The sequence below is a fragment of the Bos javanicus genome, chromosome X, assembly GCF_032452875.1.
Source record: "Bos javanicus breed banteng chromosome X, ARS-OSU_banteng_1.0, whole genome shotgun sequence".
Taxonomy (NCBI): domain Eukaryota; kingdom Metazoa; phylum Chordata; class Mammalia; order Artiodactyla; family Bovidae; genus Bos; species Bos javanicus.
In genome coordinates this window covers 103,073,574-103,085,457 of record NC_083897.1, presented here as the reverse complement: position 1 = coordinate 103,085,457, position 11,884 = coordinate 103,073,574, and the positions used below count along the sequence as shown (strand labels likewise).

The following is an 11,884-nucleotide window of genomic DNA, read 5'->3' as shown; positions in this document are numbered from 1 at the left end:
CAGAGTAAATAGGAATCAGGAGGACTAGGAATGAAACGGTAGACTTTTCCTTATGTAGAACTAGGCAGCAGAATTTCTTAAGGTGACTTGGGCTTACATACAGTATGACATGTAAAGTACATCTAGATTTTAAGTGCCTTCAAGAGCTTAGTAAATCATCATAAGTAAAGCCAGGCATATAAAACAAAAACCAAGAAGAACCAATTGTATGTATTAGTTGGGTCCCCAGGTAACTGAAAACTGTTTTTAAGCAATCCCCACCATACCTTTAAAACAACTTTTATACTCAAGCACAAAGTAGCCACATTCAAATAGTTAAAGGATAAGTAAAAAGAACTTCAATTTTATTAAAAGTAAATAAATGTAACATATAATATGTACAGATGGCACATGGTGCCAATTTTATTTGCAGATAGTATTCCAAAGTTCACAAGTTACACCTTTGCCACAGCCTTGGCTAAATCTTGAACTAGTGCAGAATTCAGCTGTGCTAGAGTGCTGATCTTAGCATGCTTAGATGTGGCATACTTGTTCTTGATAGTCATGTGCTTTGTGAGCCCACGGTTCACCATGACCACATTCTTTGCCAGGTGTTGCATAACAACAAGAAGGGATTCTTCAGTATATGACAGGTAATGCTGTAGAGTTGGTGTCCATTCACCATTATCAAGAACTTTCAGTGCTAAGCAAAAAGCTCCCGCTGCAATCTGAGAAGGAGGAAAGTGCACCATATCGTAGTCCAGCATAGTTAGTTCCATCAAATATTTGGCCAGAGTATGTAGCTCAACATCAACCTCTCCAATCTTAGATGCTCTCCGAAGGAAATGCAGGGGTAGAGGGCGACCCAGACTAAAATTTAAAGCTCTTAGAATCTTCATTTCCATCTGTCTGATTTGAAACTTGGTGTAGGTGTTGTCAGTCACAAAGGCAAAGTCACCGATTTCTGGAGGGTACATTTCCTCATATTTGCTTGCAACAAACATGGCAGTGACTCCAACCAGCTGCAGCATCTTCTTGGGCACATAGGTATCCTGCATGAACCGATCAATTATGGAAACAGTCATGTACATGGTCTCCTGCAGTAATCTGAATTTTATTTGAACTTGCACTAGCCAGTCAATGAGGATGGCTCTCATGTTTCCAGTGACTTCACGACCCATTAGGTATTTTGGTTTGACTGCTTGCTCTTCCTCAAGTTGTCTTAGATAAGCATAGATATCTTTTACATATTCACTACAAAGGTTTGGATCCGCTCCGTCTTCTGCATCCACATCACTTACTGCAAGAATTACATCTGAGAAAGCCTGACACAGATACTCTTCTGCAGGGGCACAGCCAGATGTTTCCATGGGGCTTGGAGAGGGAGTATCGACCAAAATAGGCTCGGGGGAAAGTTTGTCTTCCTTAACATGCTCGGGTTCCGGCTCTGGCTCCGGCTGGGGCTCCGGCACAGGTACAGGAGCCTTTTCCAGAGGTTTTGGTACTTTTTTAACAGTAACTTTTCCAGAAGCTAAAGTTTTTGCTTCCTTTTTCAGAGGCAGTTTGGCTTGCGGTTGTTCACTGACTTTGTTACCGATGTCTCCAAGAGCTGTTCGGGGCCTCAGCCGGGGCTTAGATGTTGCAACAGCGGCCACAGGCACACGCTTGGCCCCTGCCATACTGATCTTCGCCTTATTTTCAGCAATAATCTTCGTGTTCCTGGTGATCCGGAGCACCATGGCTTCTTCTGCACCAGGCAGCAGCTCAGTGAGGAGGAGAGCACTGGAGCCCCTGACCAGCCGGGAGCTTGAATCAACCACAGGCCAACAGCCGTTCCTCCGCAGCACGCCTATTGCCAAATTCTGACTTGAATTGAAGAAAGTAGGGAAAACCACTAGATCATTCAGGTATGACCTAAATAAAATCCCTTATGATTATATAGTGGAAGTGAGAAATAGATTTAAGGGACTAGATTTGATAGATAGAGTGCCTGATGAACTATGGTTGGAGGTTCGTGACACTGTACAGGAGACAGGGATCAAGAGCATCCCCATGGAAAAGAAATGCAAAAAAGCAAAATGGCTGTCTGGGGGAGGCCTTACAAATAGCTGTGAAAAGAAGAGAAGTGAAAAGCAAAGGAGAAAAGGAAAGATATAAGCATCTGAATGCAGAGTTCCGAAGAATAGCAAGAAGAGATAAGAAAGCCTTCTTCAGCGATCAATGCTGAAGATAGAGGAATATCAATAGAGGAAAACAACAGACTGGGAAATACTAGAGATCTCTTCAAGAAAATTAGAGATACCAAGGGAACATTTCATGCAAAGATGGGCTGATAAAGGACAGAAATGGTATGGACCTAACAGAAGCAGAAGATATTAAGAAGAGGTGGCAAGAATACTCAGAAGAACTGTACAAAAAAGAGCTTCACAACCCAGATCATCACGATGGTGTGATCACTCACCTAGAGCCAGACATCCTGGAATGTGAAGTCAAGTGGGCCTTCAAAAGCATCACTATGAACAAAGCTAGTGGAGGTGATGGAATTCCAATTGAGCTATTTCAAATCCTGAAAGATGATGCTGTGAAAGTGCTGCACTCAATATGCCAGCAAATTTGAAAAACTCAGTAGTGGCCCCAGGACTGGAAAAGGTCAGTTTTCATTCCAATCCCAAAGAAAGGCAATGCCAAAGAATGCTCAAACTACCACACAATTGCACTCATCTCACAGGCTAGTAAAGTAATGCTCAAAATTCTCCAAGCCAGGCCTTAGCAATACGTGAACCGTGAACTTCCTGATGTTCAAGCTGGTTTTAGAAAAGGCAGAGGAACCAGAGATCAAATTGCCAACATCCGCTGGATCATGGAAAAAGCAAGAGAGTTCCAGAAAAGCATCTATTTCTGCTTTATTGACTATGCCAAAGCCTTTGACTGTGTGGATCACAATAAACTGGAAAATTCTGAAAGAGATGGGAATACCAGAACACCTGACCTGCTTATTGAGAAACCTGTATGCAGGTCAGGAAGCAACAGTTAGAACTGGACATGGAACAACAGACTGGTTCCAAATAGGAAAAGGAGTACGTCAAGGCTGTATACAGTCACCCTGCTTATTTAACTTACATGCAGAATACATCATGAGAAATGCTTGGCTAGAAGAAGCACAAGCTGCAATCAAGATTGCCAGGAGAAATATCAATAATCTCAGATATGCAGATGACACCACCCTCATGGCAGAGAGTGAAGAGGAACTAAACAGCCTCCTGATGAAGGTGAAAGAGGAGAGTGAAAAAGTTGGCTTAAAGCTCAACATTCAGAAAACTAAGATCATGGCATCTGGTCCCATCACTTCATGCGAAATAGATGGGGAAACAGTGGATACAGTGTCAGACTTTATTTTGGGGGCTCCAAAATCACTGCAGATGGTTATTGCAGCCATGAAATTAAAAGACGCTTACTCCTTGGAAGGAAAGTTATGACCAACTTAGATAGCACATTCAAAAGCAGAGACATTACTTTGCCAACAAAGGTCCGTCTAGTCAAGGCTATGGTTTTTCCAGTGGTCATGCATGGATATGAGAGTTGGACTAGAAAGAAAGCTGAGCACCGAAGAATTGATGCTTTTAAACTGTGGTGTTGGAGAAGACTCTTGAGAGTCCCTTGGCCTGCAAGGAGATCCAACTAGTCCATTCTGAAGTAGATCAGTCCTGGGTGTTCACTGGAAGGACTGATGCTAAAGCTGAAACTCCAATACTTTGGCCACCTCATGCGAAGAGTTGACTCATTGGAAAAGACTCTGATGCTGGGAGGGATTGGGGGCAGGAAGACAAGGGGATGACAGAGGATGAGATGGCTGGATGGCATCACTGGCTCAATGGACGTGAGTCTGAGTGAACTCCGGGAGTTGGTGATGGACAGGGAGGCCTGGCATGCTGTGATTCATGGGGTCGCAAAGAGTCAGACACGACTGAGCGACTGAACTAACTAACTGACTGATTGGTAATGAAAACTTTCCAATTGCTTTTCTTCTTCAAGACTGCCTTGATTTTTGACCTTTTACATTTTTATTTGTGCTTTGGAGTCAACTTGTACATTACACAAATTATTATCTGGGTTTTTCATTGGTATTACTTTAAATCTATAAGTTAATTTTGAAGAAATAGGCACTTTCTTTTTAATTTTAATGCTATCAAATATTGTCTAATTTGTCCAATAATGTTCTCAGACATATTCCTATTAGCAATGAGTGATGTTCCTATTTCTGTTCTTCAGTTCAGTTCAGTTCAGTCGCTCAGTCATGTCCGACTCTTTGCGACCCCATGAATCGCAGCATGCCAGGCCTCCCTGTCCATCATCAACTCCCGGAGTTCACTCAGACTCACGTCCATCGAGTCAGTGATGCCATCCAGCCATCTTATCCTCTGTTGTCCCCCTGTCCTCCTGCCCCCAATACCCGCCCCCCAGCATCAGAGTCTTTTCCAATGAGTCAACTCTTCGCATGAGGTGGCCAAAGTGCTGGAGTTTCAGCTTTAACATCATTCCTTCCAAAGAAATCCCAGGGCTGATCTTCAGAATGGACTGGTTGGATCTCCTTGCAGTCCAAGGGACTCTCAAGAGTCTTCTCCCACACCACAGTTCAAAAGCATCAATTCTTCGGTGCTCAGCTTTCTTTCTAGTCCAACTCTCACATCCATACATGACCACTAGAAAAACCATAGCCTTGACTAGACGGACCTTTGTTGGCAAAGTAATGTCTCTGCTTTTGAATATGCTATCTAGGTTGGTCATAACTTTTCTTCCAAGGAGTAAGCGTCTTTTAATTTCATGGCTGCAGTCACCATGTGCAGTGATTTTGGAGCCCCCCAAAATAAAGTCTGACACTGTTTCCACTGTTTCCCCATCTATTTTGCATGAAGTGATGGGACCAGATGCCATGATCTTGGTTTTCTGAATGTTGAGTTTCAAGCCAACTTTTTCACTCTCCTCTTTCACCTTCATCAAGAGGCTTTTTAGTTCCTCTTCACTCTCTGCCATAAGGGTGGTGTCATCTGCATATCTGAGGTTATTGATATTTCTCCCGAAAATCTTGATTCCAGCTTGTGCTTCTTCCAGCCCAGTGTTTCTCATATCACTAATAAATAATACCAGTCTTTACACATATGTATTATCTGATGAATAAAAATATATGTTTTTAATTCAAATTTTCCTAATTTCTCATATGACTGAACATTTTTTCCATTTGAATTTCCTTTTCTGTGGATTGATTTTTTTACTTGAATGTACTTGTCCTAATTCAATTATATGTCTCTTTGTGATGGATATCATATGGATGTGGTGGTGTTTTGCCAAAAGTTTTCACTTTCATCTCATGTTCAAAGGATTTGTTAACAAAATAAGCCACTGCTGCTGCTAAGTCGCTTCAGTTGTGTCCGACTCTGTGTGACCCCATGGACTGCAGCCTACCAGGTTTCTCCATCCATGGGATTCTCCAGACAAGAACACTGGAGTGGGTTGCCATTTCCTTCTCCAATACATGAAAGTGGAAAGTGAAAGTGAAGTCGCTCAGTTGTGTCCAACTCTTAGCGACCCCATGGACTGCAGCCTTACAGGCTCCTCCATCCATGGGATTTTCCAGGCAACAGTACTGGAGTGGGGTGCCATTGCCTTCTCCCAAGCCACTTGTTATATACAAATAAATAATACCAATATTTATTAGAGAATTATCTAGCTTACTCTCAATATACTAATATTAAAAGGGAAGAGAAATAGAAATAGCAGAGGCTACTGTTGCCGCTGAGTCGCTTCAGTCGTGCCCAACTCTGTGCGATCCCATAGACGGCAGCCTGAAAAAGCCATGCAGTTATGTCTGAGTACATGTGTATGTGTGTGTTTGTGTGCTAGTAGCTCTTTTTTTCCCTCATCAGATGACACAGTACTGTTCTACTTTCAGGTCCTCGGCCTCAAAAATTAATAGTTGCTCCTCAAATGAAGAAAAGCCCTTTGTCATTTCCTGTGTCATGATTCTCTTCTGTTCTTCAGTTACTTCTTCCCCTTGTCATTATACTCTCAATTTTTTTCACTTTAGTTTCCATTGTCATCGCTTGACACTTCTTAGCAGTACCAGCTACATCACCGCTACTGCTTTTACACTTGCTTCCCATTCCAGTGTTCTCTTTTTAAAAATTAATTTATTTACTTTAATTGGAGGTTAATTACTTTACACTATTATGGTCGATTTTGCCATACATTGACATGAATCAGCCATGAGTGTACGTGTGTCCCCCCATCCTGAACCGCCACCCCATGTCCCTCCCCATCCCATCCCACTAGGTTGTCCCAGTGTACCAGCTTTGAGTGCCCTGCTTCATGCATCGAACTTGCTCTGGTCATGTATTTCACATATGGTAATATACATGTTTCATTGCTATTCTCTCAAATCATCCCACCCTCGCCTTCTCCCACAGAGTCCAAAAGTCTGTTCTATATATCTGTGTCTCTTCTGCTGTCTCACATAGAAGGGTTGTCATTACTATCTTTCTGAATTCCATAAATATGTGTTAATATACTTGATTTGTGTTTTTCTTTCTGGCTTACTTCACTCTGTATAATAGGCTCCAGTTTCATCCACTTCATTAAAACTGACTCAAATGTGTTCTTTTTAGTAGCTGAGTAATATTCCATTATGTATATGTACCACAACTTTCTTATCCATTCATCTGCTGATGGACATCAAGGTTGCTTCCATTTCCTAGCTATTATAAACAGTGCTGTGATGAACACTGGGGCACGTGTGTCTCTTTCAGTTCTGGTTTCTTCAGTGTGTATGCCCAGCAGTGGGATTGCTGGGTCAAATGGCAGTTCTATTTCCAGTTTTTTAAGGAATCTCCACACTGTTCTCCATAGTGGCTGTACTATTTCCACTCCAGTATTCTTGCTGGGAGAATTCCATGGACAGAGCAGCCTGATAGGCTACAGTCCATGCAGTCACAAAAGAGTCAGACACGACTGAGCAACTTACACTAACACCAGACATTCTGGGCTTGAAATAAAGTTTCTGTACTACTCTGTACAGTAGTGTACAACAGGGTACACAAAAGCACAACCACTTATAGAGGGTGCACACACATGACAATGTACGCCAGACATGTTAACTTACATGATTGGACATGTGAAAGCACATTCATATCTTTGAAAGTTTGTAGTTTGAAGGCTCATATGTAAGTGATTTACTGTATAGATGGATTATCTGCAGGCTGGCTGACAAAACAGACTTCGACACTGGTGATAGGTGGAGTATGGAAAGGCCTTGGCATGCTGTGGTTGTACAACTGTTAAAATTTACTTCTGCAGTAAACTCATAAGGGATATTGGCAGAGTGGAATGCATTGGTGGGAACAATACCTCAGGTATTTGAGATGTTTGGAGGGGTAGTAATTTGAAGAATCTGGGATTGGATCGCTGTTGTTTGGGGCCATTGCATTAGGTAAAGAACATGAAATACCAAAATATTAATAGAGTAATCAGTAGTTAAAAGCTAAATGTTAAGTCAGATGCTGTCCTCGGCAGCATAGAAAGAGGTTGTCCTTCTAAGACAGGGAGCAGAAACAAAACGGAGAATCAGGCTCAGGATCTAAGGATCAAAGTAGCAAAGCTCCACAGGAATGACACAGGTTAGAGATCCATGGAGATTTTTAGGAGGTGAGGTTGAAACCATTATATATTTAAACATTCATGACTGTACCTTTTAGCTCTCCCATTGAATCTTTCCTGATCCACTAGACAGGCATTATAGGTATGAAAATTAGGATAACTTAACTCTATTACTATGAAATGATTTATATTTTGATATTTGTGATTGGAATGGTAGCTCCAATTGTCTTCTCTTGCCATTCTCCTTCATTTCTTTTAGTTCTTTAAAACTACCTGGATCATTTACTACTTAGAAAACTTCTCCAATTCAATATGCAATTTTTGAGATGTATCAGCAATACTTGGAGGATAAAGATTCAGGAAAAATTTTCAGAGGAGTAAGAGTAAAAAAAATGACTCAGGGAAAACAGAACCCCCTGATGTTTTTCAATGCTAAAAAATCAACTCATAATAATGGAAAACCTGAAAAATAAGAAAATTCATTTGAAGGACCAGTACATGTGGAAAAAAGAACAACACGGAATTAGGAAAAAGAAATTGATATTAAATAAAAGGTAAAATTAAAGTGACTAGTCAACAAGAAAGGATCTGGAGCTTTATTACTAAGGCTGCTTCATAGGATACCAGCCTAAATTGAAATGAACAATTTCCTAAAAGTCAATATTGACAGAATAATGGAAAAGATTGCTTTTACTTGCCTCATGAGTGCAATGCAAGACCTTTTATAATCACATAAGTCAGAAAGATATTCCTTCTTAGTTTTCCATTGTCCTCTTTTAAAATTAAAACAGAAATACAGAGATGCCAATAAAAACTAATATTTAGAGCCCTTCATGACTTGTACTTTTCTAAATGTTAAACTTTCAGAAGATGAAATGACAAGAAATCCCTAGGACATTTACTCTGCTGGGACAGAAAGATCATCTGAGAATATAGTTTTCTTATTATTTGGTAGAACTTCAGGGTGAGGTATGCACAATATATAGAACATATTCTTGCCTATGAAAGCCAGATGAAACTATGTTCAGATATTCACTAGGCTTTTTATTTAAAAAGAAACCAAAAATAATATCTAATATTATCTTATGTAACCAGATTATAGCAGTGACAATTCCAATATGGATGAGCCTTGTGCTATGTTCAAATGGATCTGAAAAAGACAAAATTGTCATCATTTTTCTTTCTACTAATATGTATTTTTCAGTGACTTCACTGAATATCAGAAACCTCTGCATAGAGTGCTATCAGGTGGAAAATATGACTCTCCATTTAAAATTTAAAAAGGTCTTGATTTCCAGTTTTGATTATTCTCTACAAATTTTCCAGAGTATTCACAATAGCTTTTTAGCTGCATTTTATTCATAGTCCAGCTTTAGTAAAAAACGTGTAAATTAAAATCAGAATATAGTTCAGGAGCTGGCTTTGTTGATTTATCCTAATTTGTCAAGCCTGGTGCATCATTGCCATCCCCCTGGGTGCTGTACTTCCTGTAATGTTGAGGCCTTGGGAGAAGTTCAGGGCTTGTTTTATTAAGTCCTTCTTCTCCTCCCTCCTGCCTCACTTTAGCTTCTGACATTTGAAGTCCCGGGAAAATCGTCTGAGGATGGAGGCGTGTAGGAGTTGCCAACTGAGCTTTGTATTTGGCACTGTCTTGCCTGGCAGTTTTTCAACATTTCACAAAAAATAAATGGGTCAATTAACTACATTTCTGTGAGTATTATGAATCCAAATGATCTTCTTTGTAAAAATGAAAATGCTAACTGATATTTTCAGGCTGCAATACAGACTCATATTAAGATAATTTATCTTGAAATAACCCTTCCACAGGATTTTAGTGAGTGCTGGTGACAGATATTCAGGGCATATCCTTCTCACAGAAAGTTTCCAATCTCAAGGGAGTAGCAAATACATTCACAGTGAACAAAACAAGTGCAGATGAATAGAAATGTTAGAAGATAATTAGCCAGTCAAACTTCAGTGTGAATCAGAATCAATTGGAAGGCTTGTTAAAACATAAATGACTAGGTCCACCTCACTATTTCTGACAATAGTCCTGGGGGTGGAGTCTGAGAATTTGCATTTCTAACGAAATCCAAGTTAATGTCGATTCTGCTGGCCTGGCAACCACACTGATTGTAGACAGATTCTGAGAATTTACTATAATTAGGGATGAAGATCTGATACAGAGAAACTTGCATTTAGAGGGGACCAATGAGTGTCAAAAACAGTATGAGTCATGCAGGGAAAAAATGAATAAAACTTGTGCAAAGCTCTTTCCCATGTACATCTTGAACCTGGGTGAGTTAAAAGGAGTTTAAGTAACATCATCCTCATTTTATTAATAAGCAAAGAGAGGGTAAGACAGGCTAAATGACTTACCCAAGATGGCACAGCTAACACAGTGCAGACCTACTACTCCAATCTAATCCACTTGTGTGTCCCGTTTTCACACATATTTGTGCAGAGGAATGCTGTTGATGATCCCTGGGTTGGGAAGATCCCTTGGAGAAGGAGATGGCAACCCACTCAAGTATTCTTGCCTGGAGAATTCCATGGACAAAGAAGCCTGGCAATCTACAGTCCATGGGGTTGCAAAGAGTCGGACATGACTGAGCGACTAACCTACATACACATGCTGTTGATGAGAATGTTGGAAATCATAGAGGGAGAGTCCTGGAGACCAGGCTTCCAGTGAAATTTAAAGGATAGTAAGTTATAAAGGATAGGGAAACACGGTGTGAATGCCTTGGACTGCCATGGGCAAAGATGCAGTGGTAAGAATGCAATATCTCTATATAAGAGAGGGCAAATAGGGATCTCTCTGACTATGGACGTAGCAGGGGATGGATGAGAGTGTCAGATCAAAAGTAAATAAGGAAGTGTCCCCCTGTAGACATTATTGTGTAGATGTAAATTTTATGGATGTAAATGAAGAGACCGTCTCAAATGTCAAGTAGAGAGGAGGTGGCCACGGGGCAAGTAGAGAGGCTTCTTTTAGCCTTAGTCCTGGGCTTCCCAGGTGGCTCAGGGATAAAGAATCCACCTGCCAATGCAGGAGGCATGAGTTTGATCCCTGGGTCGGGAAGATCCCTGGAGAAGGAAACGGCAACCCATTCCAGTATTCTTGCTTGGGGAATCCCATGGACAGAAGAGCCTGGTGGGTTACAGTCCATAGGGTCACAAGAGTAAGCAACTTTAGTTTACATGGGATAATGCATGGCAAGGTTTCAGTGCAGAACCACACAAAGATGATTTCTAATAGTTCTGAGAGAGTCACTGTTTAAGAAGTCACTCTTGAAGAAAAGCTTAAAATTTATTTACAGTTCAAGGAAGAACCTTGAACTAGTAACTTCCCGACCTTAAAAGTTGCAGGTGTGAATGAGGAAACCCTTATTGCAGGAGCTGGAGTGTCACACAGGAAGCATGTAAAGGACTGTTTTGCATTCTATACAACTGAAGAAGGACTGATACTGAAGCTGAAGCTCCAATACTTTGGCCATCTGATGCAAAGAGAACTCGTTGGAAAAGACCCTGATGCTGGGAAAGATTGAAGGCAGGAGGAGAATGGAATCAAAATAGAATATATGAGGACGAGATGGTTGGATGGCATCATTGACCCAATGGACATGAGTTTCAGCAAACCCAGGGAGCTAGTGAAGGACAGGGAAGTCTGACGTGCTACAGTCCATGGGGTTGCAAAGAGTCAGACACAACTGAGCAACTGAACAACAACAAATCTGGAGATTACTGTCACTGATAAAAGCAGAGGTGTTTACACTACTGCCCCCAAGCCATTACTCTACTGAAGCAGTAAGAGGTCCTTAGGAAAAGGGCCAAAGGGAGAAAAGTCATGAAAATAAATAGGCAAACCATTCTTGGGATTAGTAAATGAATCACAGAAAGTGTGGGGAGTTTTCAGAATAGTCTTTAGAATTGATTGCCTACAGTTTCTGAAAACTTACTGTAATGAGTGATATAGGTCTGATACAAGGAAACCTACATGACAGATAAGGGGCCAATGTGGGATAAAACAGGAAAGAGTCCTTCAGGAAAGAATAAGTAGAACTTGCACAATGATAGGGCTTCCCGGATGGCGCAAGTGGTAAAGAACCCATCTGGTAGTGCAGGAGACATAAGAGACCCAGGTTCAATCCCTGGTTTGGGAAAATCCCTTGGAGGAGGGCACAGCAACCCATTCAACTATTCTTGCCTGGAGAATCCCATGGACAGAGAAGCCTGGTGGGCTACAGTCCATAGG

General features: G+C 41.0%; 1 protein-coding gene across 1 annotated transcript; it reads right to left on the bottom strand.

Moving 5' to 3' along the window:
* Positions 1-371: 371 nt before the first annotated feature.
* Positions 372-1,823, bottom strand: LOC133243455 (G2/mitotic-specific cyclin-B1-like). The gene has a single exon (XM_061410388.1). It carries the CDS (start codon positions 1,716-1,718, stop codon positions 435-437), a length of 1,284 nt encoding a protein of 427 aa, XP_061266372.1. The 5' UTR covers positions 1,719-1,823; the 3' UTR covers positions 372-434.
* Positions 1,824-11,884: the final 10,061 nt, after the last annotated feature.

Coding starts and splice junctions, on each gene's coding strand:
- LOC133243455 (XM_061410388.1), bottom strand. CDS start 1,718: ATGGTGCTCCGGATCACCAGGAACACGAAGATTATTGCTGAAAATAAG.